Below are 16,940 nucleotides of genomic sequence, written 5' to 3' on the forward strand. Positions count from 1 at the left end.
AAAAATCAATGCAGAAATCCTCAAAGTCTCCCAGCAAGTTGTGATGTCTTCCTTGACATCAACTTGATGCTGCCTGGCAGCCACCTTGTCCCGCTTTTGACGCATACAGAAAACAAGCACAAAACCCACACTAAGGTTCCACAATTTACAACTTCCAAAAAAAAATTGAGGGAACACATCTAACATTTTAATTAGCTATTAAATATTAGTAGATTATGTGCACACAATCTTCACCCTTTTTTTCATGGTGCTTTAACACAAAACAAAGATATGATGACAGTTTCTCACCAAGCATAGAAGAGGGAAGGCGAAAGAGGCGGAAAAATAAAATAGAGGGGGGAGCGTGGAGGGGGGGTTGGGGGGGGATTCATCACAACTGTTTGTCTCTTTTCCAGGTGTTCATATGTTGCTGAAGATATCATGATTTTTTTTCATCTGTACCATGAAACTTCCTTCCAGCTTCAACAGCTTCCCTGTAAATATGGACAGAGTTGCATAGTTGAAGTTTACATAATGTCGATGCAGAAATAACATTAGCAACCCAAATACTGTCAACAATTAAGCAGTGCCTAAAAACTAGGGCTTTATAAGGTATCCAGACAAGAAATCTAATGTGCTCATGCAGCAGGAAAAAAATAAAAATAAATGAAAGGAAAGAAAGAAAACCATTCATTGCTTCTTTTATAGGTCCTAACCATTCTGCCAAAATTCTCTGGATTACCAAAGTGCAAGGCAAATCAAATGGAACTATTGTAGAAGGATAATCTTTGTTATATTTCACAATAGATATTACAACCTATTTATACATGTGAGACGGTATCTAAACAAGAAGGAAAATCAAGCCTATGATTATACAATCCCTAAGATTAAGCAACTGACTCATCTATCAATATTATTAAGGATAAAGACTACCTATAACAGTTTTATCTATTTTTAGTATTTGAGTTATAGCTGTATACTTATCTTGTATTTAGTTAGTATTCAGGATAAAGACTACCTATAACAGTTTTATCTATTTTTAGTATTTGGAGTTATAGCTGTATACTTATCTTGTATTTAGTTAGTTGTAGACTTGTATTATATAAGCTTCTGTAATACGTTCAGTAAATAATACAAAAACCCTTTTCTCTATATGGTATCAGAGCCGCAATCTGCTCTCACGAGTTTTCTGATCCAATTTTCTTAAGCTTTAATTAATGGCTTCGTCGTCTAATACTGTTATTCAATTAAATGCTCCAACGCATTTTCCAATTAAACTTACTCAGGAGAATTTTCCTGTTTGGAGAAAACAGATCCAATCAACCTTAATTGGTCTTGATTTACTTGATTTTATTGATGGTTTACGGGTTGCACCATCACAATTTCTTTCTGAAAAAGACAAAACAGCCAACCCAGCTTTCGCCTTATGGTTTCGACAAGATCAAATCTTGATCAATGCTCTTTTAGGAAGTTGTTCCGATACTATTCAACCCTTGATTTCTTCAGCCAATACTGCCAAAGAAGCATGGGATCGGCTTCACCAGAGTTTTGCTAATGTTTCTCGTTCTAGAATTCTGTCCTTAAAAACTAAATTAGCACAGAACTCTAAGGGAACCAAACCGATTGCTGTTTTTCTCAATGAGATGAGGGCTATTGCAGATGAGCTTGCTCTTACCCAGAATCCGGTGAGTGATGATGACTTAATTGTTTATATTATCACGCGATTGGGAGATGATTACAGTCCCATAGTTGCTGCGTTAAAAGTTCGTGAAACCCCAATAACCTTTTCTGATCTCTTTGAAAAACTTACTGATCATGAACGATCCTTACAAGAAAAAGATTCCACAACTGTTTCAGCTACGTCCCAAGTGATTGCTACTGTCAATTACACTCAACGTTCTGGAGGGCGTTCACAAAATCAGAATGGCAATTATAATCGATCTCCACAAAACTCCAATTATTCTGGAAATCGACGTGGTGGTCGTGGTTCTTACTCTGGTGGTCGAGGTCGAGGTTCTTATCGACCTGCTGTGGTATGTCAATTTTGTGAATATACTGGGCATACTACTGCTGAATGTCGCAAATTGGCTCGCTTTCTTAAGGAGAATAATATGTCTTTGAAGACTGATACCTCTCATTCTTCAGCACCGATACCTGCAGTTAATGTTACTTCTGCTATGGCTGCTTCTTCTCTACAACAATGGTTGTTTGATAGCGGAGCTTCTCATCATGTTGTGTCGAATCCAGCTTCTTTGCAAAGCTATTCTGACTATGGAGGTCCTGAGGAAGTACAACTTGGTGATGGTAAAACGCTTGCTGTATCACATACTGGTTTTGTGCAAATTCCTGCTTACTCTAAGAATTTATCATTGCCTAATGTGTTATGCGTGCCTAATCTGCGCAAGAATTTGGTCTCAATTGCTAAGTTGTGTCGCACTAATCATGTTTCTGTGGAATTTTTTCCGTTTTATTTTGTTGTGAAGGATCTGTACACGAGGGCGTCTCTGCTACGGGGAGAGAACATTGATGATATCTACTGTGCAAGTTTTACCAGAGTTAATTCTCAATGTCCTCAGCTGAATGTTACTACTCGGTGTCTGTCTTTGCTTTCTGAATGGCATCACAAGCTTGGTCATCCCAACAATAATGTCTTTTTGTTAGTACTTCGAAATATTGGTCTTCAGTCTATGTCTAAATATGTTTCTAGTTTTCATTGTACTTCCTGCTCTATGAGCAAGAGTCATAAATTACCATTTTCTGAGAATTCTTTTGTTAGTAATAAGCCTTTGCAACTTGTTTATTCCGATGTTTAGGGTCCTACACAAACATCTATTGATGGCTATGCATATTACGTTACATTTATTGATCACTATTCTAAGTATGTTTGGCTATATCCCATGAAGAAGAAATCTGATACTCATGATTTGTTTATCCACTTTCAGAAATTGGTTGAAAATTATTTTCACACTAAAATTGTTTCTGTGTTCACTGATAATGGTGGGGAGTATCAAAAACTTAAGAATCATTTTTTGTCTTGTGGCATTTCACATTATACAACACCTCCACATACGCCAGAGCATAATGGTACTGCTGAACGTCGTCATCGCTCAATCGTTGAAACAGGTCTTGCTATGTTACAATTTTCGTCTTTACCATCTAATTATTGGTCTCATGCTTTCCAGGCTGCTGTTTATTTGCTCAATCGGTTGCCTTCGTCCGCTATTTCGTTTCAAACACCTTTCTCTAGATTGTTTGGTATGTCTCATAATTTTAAGAGACTGAAATCTTTTGGTTGTCTTTGTTTTCCATGGCTACGGCCATATAATAATTCTAAACTTCAGTGTCGTTCATTGCCTTGTATTTTTCTTGGATATTCTCCAACTCAATCTGCATACAAATGTTACGATCCAAAGGCTAATCGTTTGTATTTGTCTCATCATGTTCAATTTGTTGAGCATATTTTTCCATCCGAAACTTGCACTAGTTCTCATCAATTTACAGATTATTTTCGAGATGCTTCTTGTACAGGTTCGGCACAACAACCAAATTCATCACCTGTTGCACCAACTGTAGTTGCTTCGGTTCCATTGGCAATTTCTATTCCACGTGATTCTGATTTGTTGGTTTCAAGTACTGGTTCCGAATCTATTACAGCATTATCAGCAGAATCTGATCAATCTGCCATGCCATTAATTAGTACTGAGACTCAACAAGTTGACCCTTTGATGACTGAATCTTCTACTGCTGATTTAGATTTGACACTACCGATTGTTTCACAAGACTCAGTTCCAGCTCCTGTACAACGGCAGCAGCGACAAAGGAAGCCTAACTCAAAGTATTTTAATTCTTCTTTTGTTAATCTTACAACTAAATATCCTTTACCGGATACACTAGAGCCAAGAACAGTGAAACAAGCTCTGGCTAGTTCACTTTGACGGCAGGCGATGGATTCAGAGTACAATGCTCTTTTGAAAAATAAAACTTGGGAGCTGGTTCCGAGAGACAAACATCATCTTATTAGTTGCAAATGGGTGTTTCGGATTAAGCGTAAACCGAATGGTACTATTGATAAGTACAAGGCACGTTTGGTTGCCAAAGGATTTCTTCAGGAACCTGGGCGTGATTATTTTGAGACAGTCCGGTTACAAAACCGGTTACAATTCGGGTAGTTCTTAGTCTTGCAATTTCTAAAGGATGGCAGTTAAGGCAATTGGATGTAAATAATGTCTTTTTACATGGCACACTTTATGAAGATGTCTACATGCAGCAACCTCCAGGATATGTGCAACCTGAGTTTTCTGATTATGTTTGCAAACTGAAGAAGTCTCTTTATGGTTTGAAACAGGCTCCACGAGCTTGGTATCTTGAACTTACTTCTTTTTTGCTCAAACTTGGTTTTCGCAAATCAAATGCTGATGCGTCCTTGTTTATTTTTTCCAACAATGGGATTACTGCATATTTTCTAGTATATGTTGATGATATTGTACTTACAGGTAATAACAATCATTTTCTGAATACCTGTGTACAGAAGCTATCTGCTCAGTTCTCTATCAAAGATTTGGGAATATTAAATCATTTTTTGGGGGTTGAAGTGATTTCTACAGCTGCAGGATTATTTCTTTCGCAACATCGACATATTGCTAGTTTGTTAGACCGATTTGATATGGCTGGAGCTAAAGAGGTGAATACTCCTATGTCTACAGGAGACAAGCTGATCTTAAATGATGGTTCTAATTCGACTGATTCCACCGTATATTGCCAAATTGTTGGATCTCTTCAATATTTGGCAATTACGCGTCCTGATGTTTCTTTTGCAGTGAATCGGCTGTCACAGTTTATGCATGCACCGACGCAAACTCATCTTCAAGCACTGAAACGTGTTTTGCGATATCTCAAAGGAACCATACATTATGGCTTATTTCTCAATCGAACTTCCACTCATACTCTGTCTGCCTTCTCTGATTCTGATTGGGGTGGTGTCCTTGATAATGGGCGGTCTACAACTACTTATGATCTATATCTTGGTTCTAATATTATCTCCTGGAAATCTAGTCGGCAAAAGACTGTCTCACGATCTTCTACAGAGGCTGAGTATAAAGCCTTAGCCAATGCTGTAGCAGAGGTATTTTGGGTTCAAAGTTTATTACAAGATTTGGGAGCACCAATATCACAACCACCAGTCCTTCATTGTGATAATCTTGGTGCGACTTACTTCTGCGCCAATCCAATCTATCATACTAGGATGAAGCATCTTGCACTGGATTACCATTTTGTTCGCAAGAAAATTAATGCTGGACAGTTAAGGGTTCTTCACATAAGTTCAAAAGATCAAGTTGCTGATGTGCTTACAAAGGCTTTGGGAAGAACTCAATTTTGTTACTTTAGAACCAAGATTGGAGTCTCCGATGGAGCCTCAATCTTGCGGAGGCGTATTAAGGATAAAGACTACCTATAACAGTTTTATCTATTTTTAGTATTTGAGTTATAGCTGTATACTTATCTTGTATTTAGTTAGTATTAAGGATAAAGACTACCTATAACAGTTTTATCTATTTTTAGTATTTGAGTTATAGTTGTATACTTATCTTGTATTTAGTTAGTTGTAGACTTGTATTATATAAGCTTCTGTAATACGTTCAGTAAATAATACAAAAACCCTTTTCTCTATAAATATTTACTTCCTATATTAATATATTTACTTTCTATAACTTATAACACTCCCCTCAAGTTGGATCATAAATGTTAATCATGCCCAACTTGTTACATATATAATCAACTCGAGTCCCATTTAGAGCTTTAGTGAAAATATCTCCTAATTGTTCTTCAGTTCGGATATGTCTTGTTGATATTATCTTTTGTTGGACCTTTTCACGAACAAAATGACAATCAATCTCGATGTGTTTAGTCCTCTCGTGAAATACTGGATTGGAGACAATGTGGATAGCTGCTTGATTATCACACCACAACTTAGTAGGCACCAAATTTGTGAACCCAACTTCTTGCAACAGTTGACGTACCCACAAGATTTCACAAACGGCTTGTGCCATGGCTCGATATTCAAATTCAGCACTAGAACGGGAAACCACATTTTGCTTCTTACTTTTACATGAGACCAAGTTACCTCCACAAAAACACAATACCCAGTAGTTGACCTCCTATCAACTTTCGAGCCTGCCCAATCAGCATCAAAAAAACATTCAATATTTGAGTGCCCATGGTTACCATAGAATAGGCCTCGCCTTGGGGCCCCTTTAAGGTAACAAAGAATCTGTTCCAGAGCATCCCACTGGGCAACAGTAGGAGAGGACATAAACTGACTTACCACACTCACTGAATATGCAATATCAGGACGAGTCACCGTCAAATAATTCAGCTTGCCAACTAATCTTCTATACCTTCCAGGATCTACAAATGGTTCACTGCCTTCTGTGGTAAGTTGAAGGTTAGGGGTCATTGGGGCACTACAAGGCTTAGCACCCAATTTTCCTGTTTCTGCCAACAAATCAAGAACATATTTTCTTTGAGATAAGAAGATGACTTTCTTACACCGCATAACTTCGATTCCCAAGAAATATTTCAAGGAACCCAAATCCTTTATATGAAACTGTGTTTTAAGAAATTCTTTTAGGGATCTGATGCAGCAATGTCACTTCCTGTAATGACGATATCATCCACATATACTACAAGCAGAATTACTCCACTATCAGAATTTCTATAAAACACTGAGTGATCACATTTACTCATCTTCATTCCAAACTGTTGGACCACCTCACTAAACCTACCAAACCATGCCCGAGGACTCTGTTTCAAGCCATAAAGGGATTTTCGAAGTCTACAAACCTTACCTGACTCCCCCTGAGCAACAAAACCAGGTGGTTGCTCAATATAAACCTCCTCCTGAAGATCACCATGAAGAAAAGCATTTTAATATCCAGTTGATGCAAAGGCCAATCATGAGTAGCCGCCAAGGAAATAAACAATCGGACAGATGCAAACTTGGCAACTGGGGAGAATGTATCAGAATAGTCAACTCCATAAGTTTGTGCATAACCTTTAGCCACTAAACGGGCCTTTAGGCGAGCAATAGATCCATCAGGGTTTACTTTCACTGCAAACACCCATTTGCATCCAATAACCCGCTTTCCTGGGGGCAAGGACATCAACTCCCAAGTACCATTAGTGTCAAGGGTCATCATTTCCTCTTTCATTGCAGCACGCCAACCAGGATGGGACAAAGCCTCAATAACAGTTTTGGAAATTGAAATAGAATCTAAAGCAGTGACAAAACAACGAGAAGAGGAGGATAATTGATCATAAGAGACAAAACGAAATATAATAAGTGCAAGTATGTTTACCTTTGCGAAGAGCAATGGGCAAATCCAAATCAGACAGTGAAGGATCAGTGGGAGCAGGATCAGTCGACGAAGAAGCGGGTAGGGAAACAGAGTCAGAGTCCTCTAAGCGTCTGGAATACACATGAAAGATGGGAGGGCGACCTGGCACATGAGCGAAAGGTGTAGGAGTAGTCTGAGGAGACACAGAGCGAACAGTGTATAACAAGAGGTCATCTTCCTCCTCCTGGGTATTATAAACAGATGATGGCGGAAAAAACGGAGTGGACTCAAAGAATCTTACATCCGCAGACACAAGATACCGATTCAGATCAGGAGAAAAACAACGATACCCTTTCTGACGTCGAGAATAGCCAAGGAAGACACATTTGAGTTATTTGGGATCCAATGTAGTAACCTGTGGACGAACATCACGAACAAAACAAGTACAACCAAAAATATGTGGCTCAATAGGAAACAAAGATTTAGTGGGAAACAAAATGTTATAAGGGATACCACCATGAAAGATGGAGGAAGGCATGCGATTGATCAAAAAACAAGTAGTGGATACAGCATCAGCCCAAAAACATTTAGGTACCTTCATTTGGAATAAGAGGGCTCTGGCTACTTCAAGAAGATGCCGATTTTTTCTTTCAGCAACTCCATTTTGTGAAGGAGTGGCAACACAAGATGACTGATGAAGAATCCCTTTTTGTAACAAATAAGATTGAAATTCCCCAGAGAGATACTCTTTAGCATTATCACTTTGCAATATACGGATGGAAGTATTGAATTGGGTTTGGATTTCAGCATAAAATGCACAAAAAATAGAAAATAATTATGATCGACTCTTCATTAAAAATAACCAAGTAGTACGAGAGAAATCATCAATAAATGTAACAAAATACTTAAAGTCAGACTTAGACACAATAGGACAAGGACCCCAAACATCTGAATGGACTAACTCAAAGGGGGACGAAGCCCGTTTATTGACTCAAGACAATGTAGGTAAACGATGATGTTTGGCAAATTGACAAGACTCACAATCTATAATAGACAAAGAATGAAACTGTGGATATAACTTCTTCAAAGCCGAGAGAGAAGGATGCCCCAAACGACAATGAACATCAAAAGGTGTTAAACACGTGGAGCATACCAGAGATCGAGGAGATCGAGGTAGTTGCTGATCCAAGACGTAAAGACCCTCTGACTCACTCCCTCTACCAATAATCTGCTTCGTCGAAAGATCCTGAAAAATACAGTGATCAGGAAAAAATGAGACACAACAATTGAATGCACGAGTGAGTTTACTAACAGAAAGCAAATTAAATGCGAATTTAGGGAGACATAACACAGAGAATACAGAAAGAGAAGGGGTTAAGTTGACATGACCAGAACCCATGACAGAAGATTTAGTGCCATCAGCAAGAGTAACATAAGAAGGCGATGTATGAGACTCAAGATTGGACAAAAGGGTAGAATTATCTGACATATGATCGGTAGCACCAGAATCAATAACCCATTTGGAGGATGAAGACACAAGACATGCAGTAGAGTTGCCTGACTCGGCAATTGCAGTGATAGAGGAGGAATTAGAGGATTTTAGAGATGCCTGGTATTAGATGAATTGTGCATACTCATCTGCAGATATCAAAATTCCCTGATCGGAAGATCCATTCAATTTGTGTTCCGTGATTTTAATCATCATAGGAATCACATCAGTTACGGTGGTGGTTTTAACTTAAGCCATAAGAACAACCAACCCAAAACGATAGCAACAAAAGAAACACAGAATCAGAAAACAGTACTCGGCGTGAACAGTACCGATGAACAGTACCCGTGAACAGTACCGATGAACAAAACGCAAACGGCAAACAAACCTCAAATCTGACAAGGGAACGATGTGGCGACTCCAGCGATGGTGAGATCCAAATGTTACCCTTTATGAGTAACCCAAATGAACAGAGCCCTAAGTCTCCAAATTTATTTTTTTTTTATTTAAACTTGACTAGGAAGGAAAAAAAAAATTAAATCTCTACGAGAATGGCTCTGATACCATGTAGAAGGATAATCTTTGTTATATTTCACAATAGAGATTACAACCTATTTATACATGAGAGACGGTATCTAAACAGGAAGAAAAATCAAGCCTATGATTATACAATCCCTAAGATTAAGCAACTGACCCATCTATCAATATTTACTTCCTATATTAACATATTTACTTTTTATAACTTATAACAACTATTAACTATGGCTATAATTTTAAGTTCCTCACTAATCTCAACTCTTCCTCTCCAATCCTCTTCAATTGACCTTCCCACCTTTTTAACATGGCTAGTGAAGGTTTTTTCCCCTTCTGATCGACTTGCAACAGATATTGTAGTGCAAAATGAATGCTTAGGGTGAGAAGAGGATGTTAAAAGAGTAAAACAAATCAATCACTTGTGAACATTTAATCACAAACCTAAATGCTGACACAAGCTCCTTATTGTCAGGGTCAAGCATCACCCCCTCATAAAATGAATTTGCTGCTTCATCGAACCTCTGCAATTAAAATGCGACCAAGAAATGTTAGACAATATAGGTCTTGAAATCATTCTCATGTACTCAAGGAAAAGGAGGAGAAAGCATACCTGCAATAAACGTAGAGCTGCACCTTCCCGATAGCAAGCTTTTGACCAATCTGGTCTTAATGCTCTGCAAGCCTTCGCATCAGTTAATGCATGCTCAGGTTGTCCCAAGCGTACCCAACAAAGGCTTCTATTTGAAAGCAACGTGGCATTAGTAGGATCGAGATCAATTGCCTGCAAATGCAACACTGAAACCATTATTCTATCAACATCCAGAAAACTCACTAATTAATATCAACAGTTGACAAAGAATCTTTAGTTTGTGGTTAGAGTTAGCTTTTGGCAATTGGTGGCTACCTTCCAGAAACCTAAACATGAAAAACTAGAAAAAATTCTAACTTTAGCATTTTGAACTGTTGAGATACAACTCCAACCACTAAGGTAACTAAATGCTCCAGAGCAACAACTGGGTCCCAAATGCCAAAGGCTCTCTAGCACTAATTCAAACACCGGGAAGTGACAAATAACACCTAGCAGGGGCATTTCCTCGTCTATTTCTGGGTCCTTTAGTCCTTTCCACCAGAGAGTAGCCAGATAATGTTTGCTCCACTGAACTATCTGTCCTAGGAATAACCCTGTGCACACAACCAATCATCGGCTGCTAATTCCATTCTAGAGCAAAACACAAGTTTAGACTTCTACTGTTCAATTCTATAGATAGTCATTTAGAGAGATTGTGCACATTTGCATACAAATATTTAGGGATGGGTGGCTGTAGTTATTTTCACTTGGAAGAGAAAAGAAACAACTTTCAGAATGCCACGAGGCCTGTTTCAAGAAAAACATTACTATATTCTTTGCCCTCCAATGAACAGAATAGGCTGATGTATTGGTAAAGTACACCACATTTAGGATTATTTGGCACTTTGTTTTATTGTGATTATGCATATTATTCATTTCTATTGTGTTTTTGGTATGTTTAGCATAAATAAGTCTTTTTATTGTCAATGAGTTATGGTGTAGTTAGGTTCAAAGTGAAGCAAAATAACGAAGTGCCAAACTTCCCCTGGAGAGAAAAAAACCCCACCTCCCCAAAGGTGTTTTCGGCCAGGAAAATGGGGGGCCATGTTATTATCTGTGTGATCAAATATCACTAAATTTCAAGCCCATCCAGAGAGGACCATGCCAGAAGCTTTTTATGGAGGCAAGAATAGAACCAAAACACAGGGCCGCATGTTTCATAGAAAGAGGTGACTCCTACTTTAAGCCAAAATGGGAAATAAAGGAAAAACAAATCCTAGGGGTACTAGGACTCTTCTCTCTGCCTATGTAAACCTCTAACATTATATTAAGATCTTTCTAGCCACTTCTCACTCAAGTCTAGCCACCTTTGAAGATTCAAGTGGTCAGTCTTTGAAGATCTAGAAGCTTAAGCTTTAGCAACAGGATAACCAGATTTTGGAAGAAATCACAGTTTTTCTTCTCTTCACTTCTCTATCAAATTTGATTGTAGTTTCTAGTTTTTATTGTTAGGATGATTTTAGATTTTGAATCAAATAATTTGTGCTTGATTGTTCAACCATGTGTATCCACCTTTTATACTATGAGTGTTGATGTAGTTTGAGATTTTATCCAATATTCAACTTGATTTTCTTCATTAATACAAGAGTTTATTATTTATGTTTAATGCCTTTGAATATTGATTAATATTTGAATGATCTTGTTCTTTAATAACACTAGAGGGGAAGTTTATTGAATTGAAATAGACAATAAACTCCACAAGAATAATAATCAGAACAGAGGTACAGATTTAACCTATGGAAAATTTTAAAGAATAATAAACCTAAAGAATCAATTAGGATTTATTATTGCTATTGGGAAATAAGTAAAAGATTGTAGTTGATATTTTTGGTATATCCTAGGAAAGAATAATTATTTGTCCTTGCATGCTATGATTAAATTTGGTTGTCAATTGGACAAGTTGAATTGGATTGGCTTAAATTAAATCAAGATAACCTAGTGCATTCATCAATTGATTTTTGTGGTTATAGCTGTTTGACAAATTTGTCTAATTTAATTCTAGCATTTTAGTTAATTAGACAAGTCTTTAATGTGATAGTCTAAATAATAATAGAAATGCATAGAATTTGCTGTAGGTTGCCAACTTGCAAATTCGGACTATTGGACCAAAATATAATTGAAGAACTAGGAAGTCTCTATATTTTGCAAAGCTGATATGATAAGTATACTGTACTTGTGTATAAGCATCCACTGCCATACGATATTCCCTTCTTCTGAAAGCTTCATCTCCTCTTGATTTTGCTTCTGCAGCTCTCCTCTTTGCTTCAGGTGATACCTGAACAAGTTGGGAATGATGAAAATCTATGAGGTTTAAGCTCAAAGGAAACCAAACTTTAATTATTTTCATTGTTGTTGTTATTATTATTAATAAACCACTAGTCACTTTTGACCTAGCACAAAAGACAAAGTGCAGGAAACAGTTAATATATGACGAGTGCAAAAATATTCATCTTGTAATAAAACTTTAAATAAACTTAAAAAAAAAAAAATCAACTCATATTACCATATTTTTTGGTTAATATCAAATCTGGTAGTAATTGAGAGTTGCGTTCTCCCAATTTTCAACTTCCCAAAAGCATGCAATGCTCATATCCTGAGTCTACTGCTTCAGGAACTTCCCAAATTAAGTAAAACTTTTTATGGGTATAAATAGTAGTCCTAAGACTTGATGATTCTCAATCAATTCAAACTATTAAAAACACTCCACAAAAGACAAAGCGTGACAGATGTGGATAAATGTTGTCAGTAGCATTATATATTTTGGATTAACATAGATTTAATCAGTGAATAACTAGAGTACGATAGGAAAAAAAAAATTCTAGGACTCAATTGAGGTTTCCTTATAAGTTGAAGACTTCTTGATTACTCATCTATTTTTTCATATATAAACAACTATAAAAGTACTTGCATGTAATTGTCGGCTATTTCTGCCAATGGAAAGCAAAACAATCTTTTATAACATTAGAAAGCACTTGCCCAATGAAATTTATGTTGAAAAGAATTATTTCATGAAGAAAAAAGATCGTAAATCAGAAGAATGACATAAAATAACAAAAGAATTAAGTTACAGAGTAGGGTGCTACCTCAGGGAGATCCTTTTTTGGTACTGCAGTGCCCTCTGTATCGATTAATTCCCTTGGATTCCTCATTTCTTCCTGGAAACAAATAGTTTCCAACACAATAATCAGTTGCTGCCAAAATAGACAAACTAACCACAGGCAAGTACCAAGCATAAAATTGAAATGCCAGGGAAAGGCAATAACAATATCTTGAGATCAGTAATTGTTTAAACACACAAACTCTCTCTCTAGTAAAAACATCTCTCCCTCATTTATAACTATAATGTCGACTACTTATATAAATGATTTTGTCCGTTTCAAAAAACAACCAAAGCACAACCATTAAGTCCAAGGACGCAAAAAAACCTTGGGAGTAATGCATTAAAGAATATAGTAACCCACTCTGAAAGTAAATTGACGAATTAATTGTAATAACAGTAGATGCTCCTCCAAAAATGGAGAAATTCAAAACAAAATTGTAAGGATCTTAGTACCATTTGTTTGTTAGTTTCAGACTGCATATATCTGAGAATTCCATCAATAGTCCACTCTGGGATGGCTTGAACTTTTGATGTCACGGGAAAAAGGATCTCAACGGCTGCAAGATTACCTCTTGTTGCTGCAACCTGTATTGGTTTCTGGCCATCCTGTGGAGCAAATATAACTGATTACCATTACATATAAAAACGAGGTTGTCAATTCAATTGGTAGATTCATACAGAATCAAGTGATATTAATGTATAGAAAGTGGTAAATATTCATTATGTAAATGAATGCAGTGATGATTTCACCTCATCAGTGACATTAGGATCAGCCCCAGCTTTTAATAAACATTTCAAGATTTCAGGGCTACCATTATCAGCAGCAATATGCAATGGAGTGGCTCCACCAGCAATAACATTTACATTAGCACCTGCCTGCACAGAAACCATAAAATGGCAAAAACCACATCTTAAGGACAGTGAAGCACCAAAACAAGTAGCACCTTCAACATCATCCTAAAGCTCTAGTCTACTAATAATAAACTTGCCAAACCACCAACCAAAAATAGTTTTCTACAGAAGAGAAGGGAAGAATGAAAGAGGGAATTAAGTAAACTAAACCCTTCTGTGGTGAGGTCCTGATCTCTCTCTCTCTCTCTCTCTCTCTCTCTCTCTTTGATAAGGTAGGTGGGCCCAACTTCTGCTACAATTCAATACCGAACTTTACCTTTGACCTATCATGATTTGCACACTAACTTTTCATCTAGGATGTGAAAAAAAAAAATTAAAACCCTAATAATAAAGTATTTCAACAAAGGAAAAAGACATTTATTGGTGCCAAAAGGTTAAGGTTTTTTTTTGTTATTTAATTGACTTAACTTCAGATTATTTTAAAAACCCAAGATTTCTTTTTCCATTTTGAGTATCCATTACAACCTGAAGAGGTCCATGAATCACGTTCAAAACTAAACAGTGACATTAACTCCCTTCTCAAAACTGGAATCCAACCCAGCAGGAGAAGGAGAAGCTGAGAGAGTACATCACCAATCCATAACTATAAAAAGGCAGTTTAAGCATCAAAGCACACCACTTTAAAACCATCTTCTTAACAATGAAATAAACATGATTCCCCTCCTTTTCATTTTTAATCTTCCAGGTATCTTCACCAAGAAACTAAAGATGCAATGCTGTCGAATTCAAAAACATTATCCAACAAATTAAAGGACCAAAGAGGATACCTGAACTAATGATTCTAAACAAGCTAATGAACCGGCAGCAACAGCTGACAATAGTGGAGTTATATTATCTTCAGTTTCACTATTAGGCTGCAAAACATAATAACACTAACATAAGAAACACAATAAAAACAGCCTCAGCATGTTATCGGGAAATATAAATGCCTTTTTCATAAATTTTATGAGGAAAATCACAAACATGAATAATAAACACTAATCCAAGTAACAAAGATTTCTTCTTCCTCTTTTCAACTTCCTAGAAAACAAGGATAACAAAGGTCATACATCTTAAGACATTTATTAACAGTTGGTCTCATAGAAAAAAAATTTCCCCTTCTAAAAAAGAGAAAGACGCTCCTATAATTAGAAAATTCAAATAATAAACTTTCCTCGTGAGCAAAAGGTAAAGGTTTCTCCTCCCCGTCCCCCCAATATGTTAATTATATGCAAATATATCACATATATCGAATATAGATTGTGGCCTTTTAATCATAATTATATGGATTGACATAGAAAGAACCAAGCAAACATTACGTTAGCATGGTGCTCCAACAAAACTTTCAAAGCATCAGGCTGAGCATGACCGGCAGCCCAAATTAGAGGAGTGCCTGCATCACTTTCAGAATCTACCTCAACGCCCTTGGAAAGTAAATACCTCAGCAACTCGATATTTCCTGCAACCGAGCACAAAAAACACTGAAGTAAAATCTGATTAGATAGCTAAATGAATCTACGCAAGCAACACAGATACGCTATAATTCTACTTGCTATTATGCCATATTAAAATCATCACAGAAATTAAGCAGGCAGAAAAACCATGCTGCAGATGGTCTAGACATTCCCTTCAACAATGAAAAGGAAATGATAAAAATAAAGTACCTATCCCTGCAGAATGATGCAAAGGTGTGGCCCCTAAATCACTTGGAATGGAAGGATTGGCACCATGCTCAATAAGGTATTTAGCAGTAGCAGTATGTCCTTGACGAGCAGCATGAAGAAGAGGAGTATCACCTGAACACAAGCAAAAAGTCCCACAACAAAAATTGAGTTATACAATAAGATTCTTAATTTCATTTCAAGAAAAATGAAATTTAGCTACGAGGTCAAACAAAAATCCAATGCTGATGCTAATCTTCCTAATGCATATCTACTAATTTTTCATTTAGCTAAAAGAAATACAGGGCACCATATTTGTTGGTTTTCTTCTCACTTTCTTTTTTGGGATGGGGGGTGTGGTGGGGAATTTTTTTTTTTTTTTTCAATCAGAATTTCTCACAAATGAAAGGGCATAAACAATTAAAAGAACCGTTAGTTAGAACACTGAAGATGCATACCGTCTTCATCCTTGGTATCCACATCAAGCTTCAAGTCCTCCACTAAGAACTTGCACACTTCAGTCTGTCCCTCCCTCGCCGCAAAATGAAGAGCCCCTCGTTTGTTAGCATCCTTTATATCCGCCACAGCTTTTGCGATTCCTCTCCCATCATCGAGCTGCGCTGCTACATCTGATGAAGCAAAGCCAAACGACAAACTTATTAAAATAAATAAATAAATAGAACTACAGGTAACAAACCCATATCCTATTTCACTAGAGAAGGAAAAAAAAAAATTAAAAACAGAAGTTACTTTTCAGAAGATCGAGGTTCCCGGTTCTTGCAGCAGTGAGGAACTGCTGAACTTTCTGCCTGACTGAAACAGCAACCAAAAAATAGATAAATAAGTTGAATTGAGCAAGCGAAAACACGAAAATGTGAGAGAAGGTAGGAACCTGCAAGAGCATCAGAGGCATCGGGGGCCATATATTTAGAGAAACTAGCGATTGAAACCCTAAAATTAGCACAAAAAAGTTAACGTCGCCCAGAGCTAGGGGAACCAGACAGCTAACGGAAGTCTCTCGCTGTGTGTAATAGGAATCTCTCTCAGGGTTTTATTGAGCAAGTTTCTTTAAATGGAAAAGGGGAATAAAGGACTCGTTTAAATACATCCAGCAAAGAAATAATAGCAGGTGTTTTAAATATATATTAATTAGAAATGCCCATGCAATTTGATGAATATATATATATATATTAAAAATTTTAATTATAATGTTATTTCTTTCATTTAAATTTGTTATGATTATTTTATTTTAAATAATTTCACCTATTTTGATTTCAAAATATTATTCACTTTTTTATATTAAAATTTAAATGAAAATAAATTA

The 16,940-nt window shown here is 36.7% G+C and overlaps 1 protein-coding gene across 3 annotated transcripts; it reads right to left on the minus strand.

The window, feature by feature from the left end:
- Positions 1 to 165: 165 nt before the first annotated feature.
- LOC110621690 (ankyrin-1) lies at positions 166 to 16,699 on the minus strand. 3 transcript variants are annotated; one of them, XM_021765968.2, is made up of 14 exons: positions 16,509 to 16,699; positions 16,367 to 16,429; positions 16,075 to 16,245; positions 15,620 to 15,751; positions 15,275 to 15,414; positions 14,744 to 14,830; positions 13,815 to 13,940; positions 13,518 to 13,670; positions 13,048 to 13,119; positions 12,138 to 12,239; positions 9,947 to 10,117; positions 9,778 to 9,857; positions 8,467 to 8,559; positions 166 to 473 (listed from the first exon to the last, which is right to left on the minus strand). In XM_021765968.2, exons 1-14 carry the CDS (start codon positions 16,537 to 16,539, stop codon positions 419 to 421), a joined length of 1,476 nt encoding a protein of 491 aa, XP_021621660.1. In that variant the 5' UTR covers positions 16,540 to 16,699; the 3' UTR covers positions 166 to 418. The 3 variants fall into 3 exon arrangements, 2 of the variants coding, with proteins under 2 accessions (XP_021621660.1, XP_021621661.1); XR_002489007.2 differs by lacking the exon at positions 8,467 to 8,559 and having other exon boundaries at positions 9,947 to 10,131; XM_021765969.2 differs by lacking the exon at positions 8,467 to 8,559 and having other exon boundaries at positions 16,509 to 16,697.
- Between the last annotated feature and the right edge of the window lie 241 nt (positions 16,700 to 16,940).

This window comes from Manihot esculenta, chromosome 8, assembly GCF_001659605.2.
Source record: "Manihot esculenta cultivar AM560-2 chromosome 8, M.esculenta_v8, whole genome shotgun sequence".
Taxonomy (NCBI): Eukaryota; Viridiplantae; Streptophyta; class Magnoliopsida; order Malpighiales; family Euphorbiaceae; genus Manihot; species Manihot esculenta.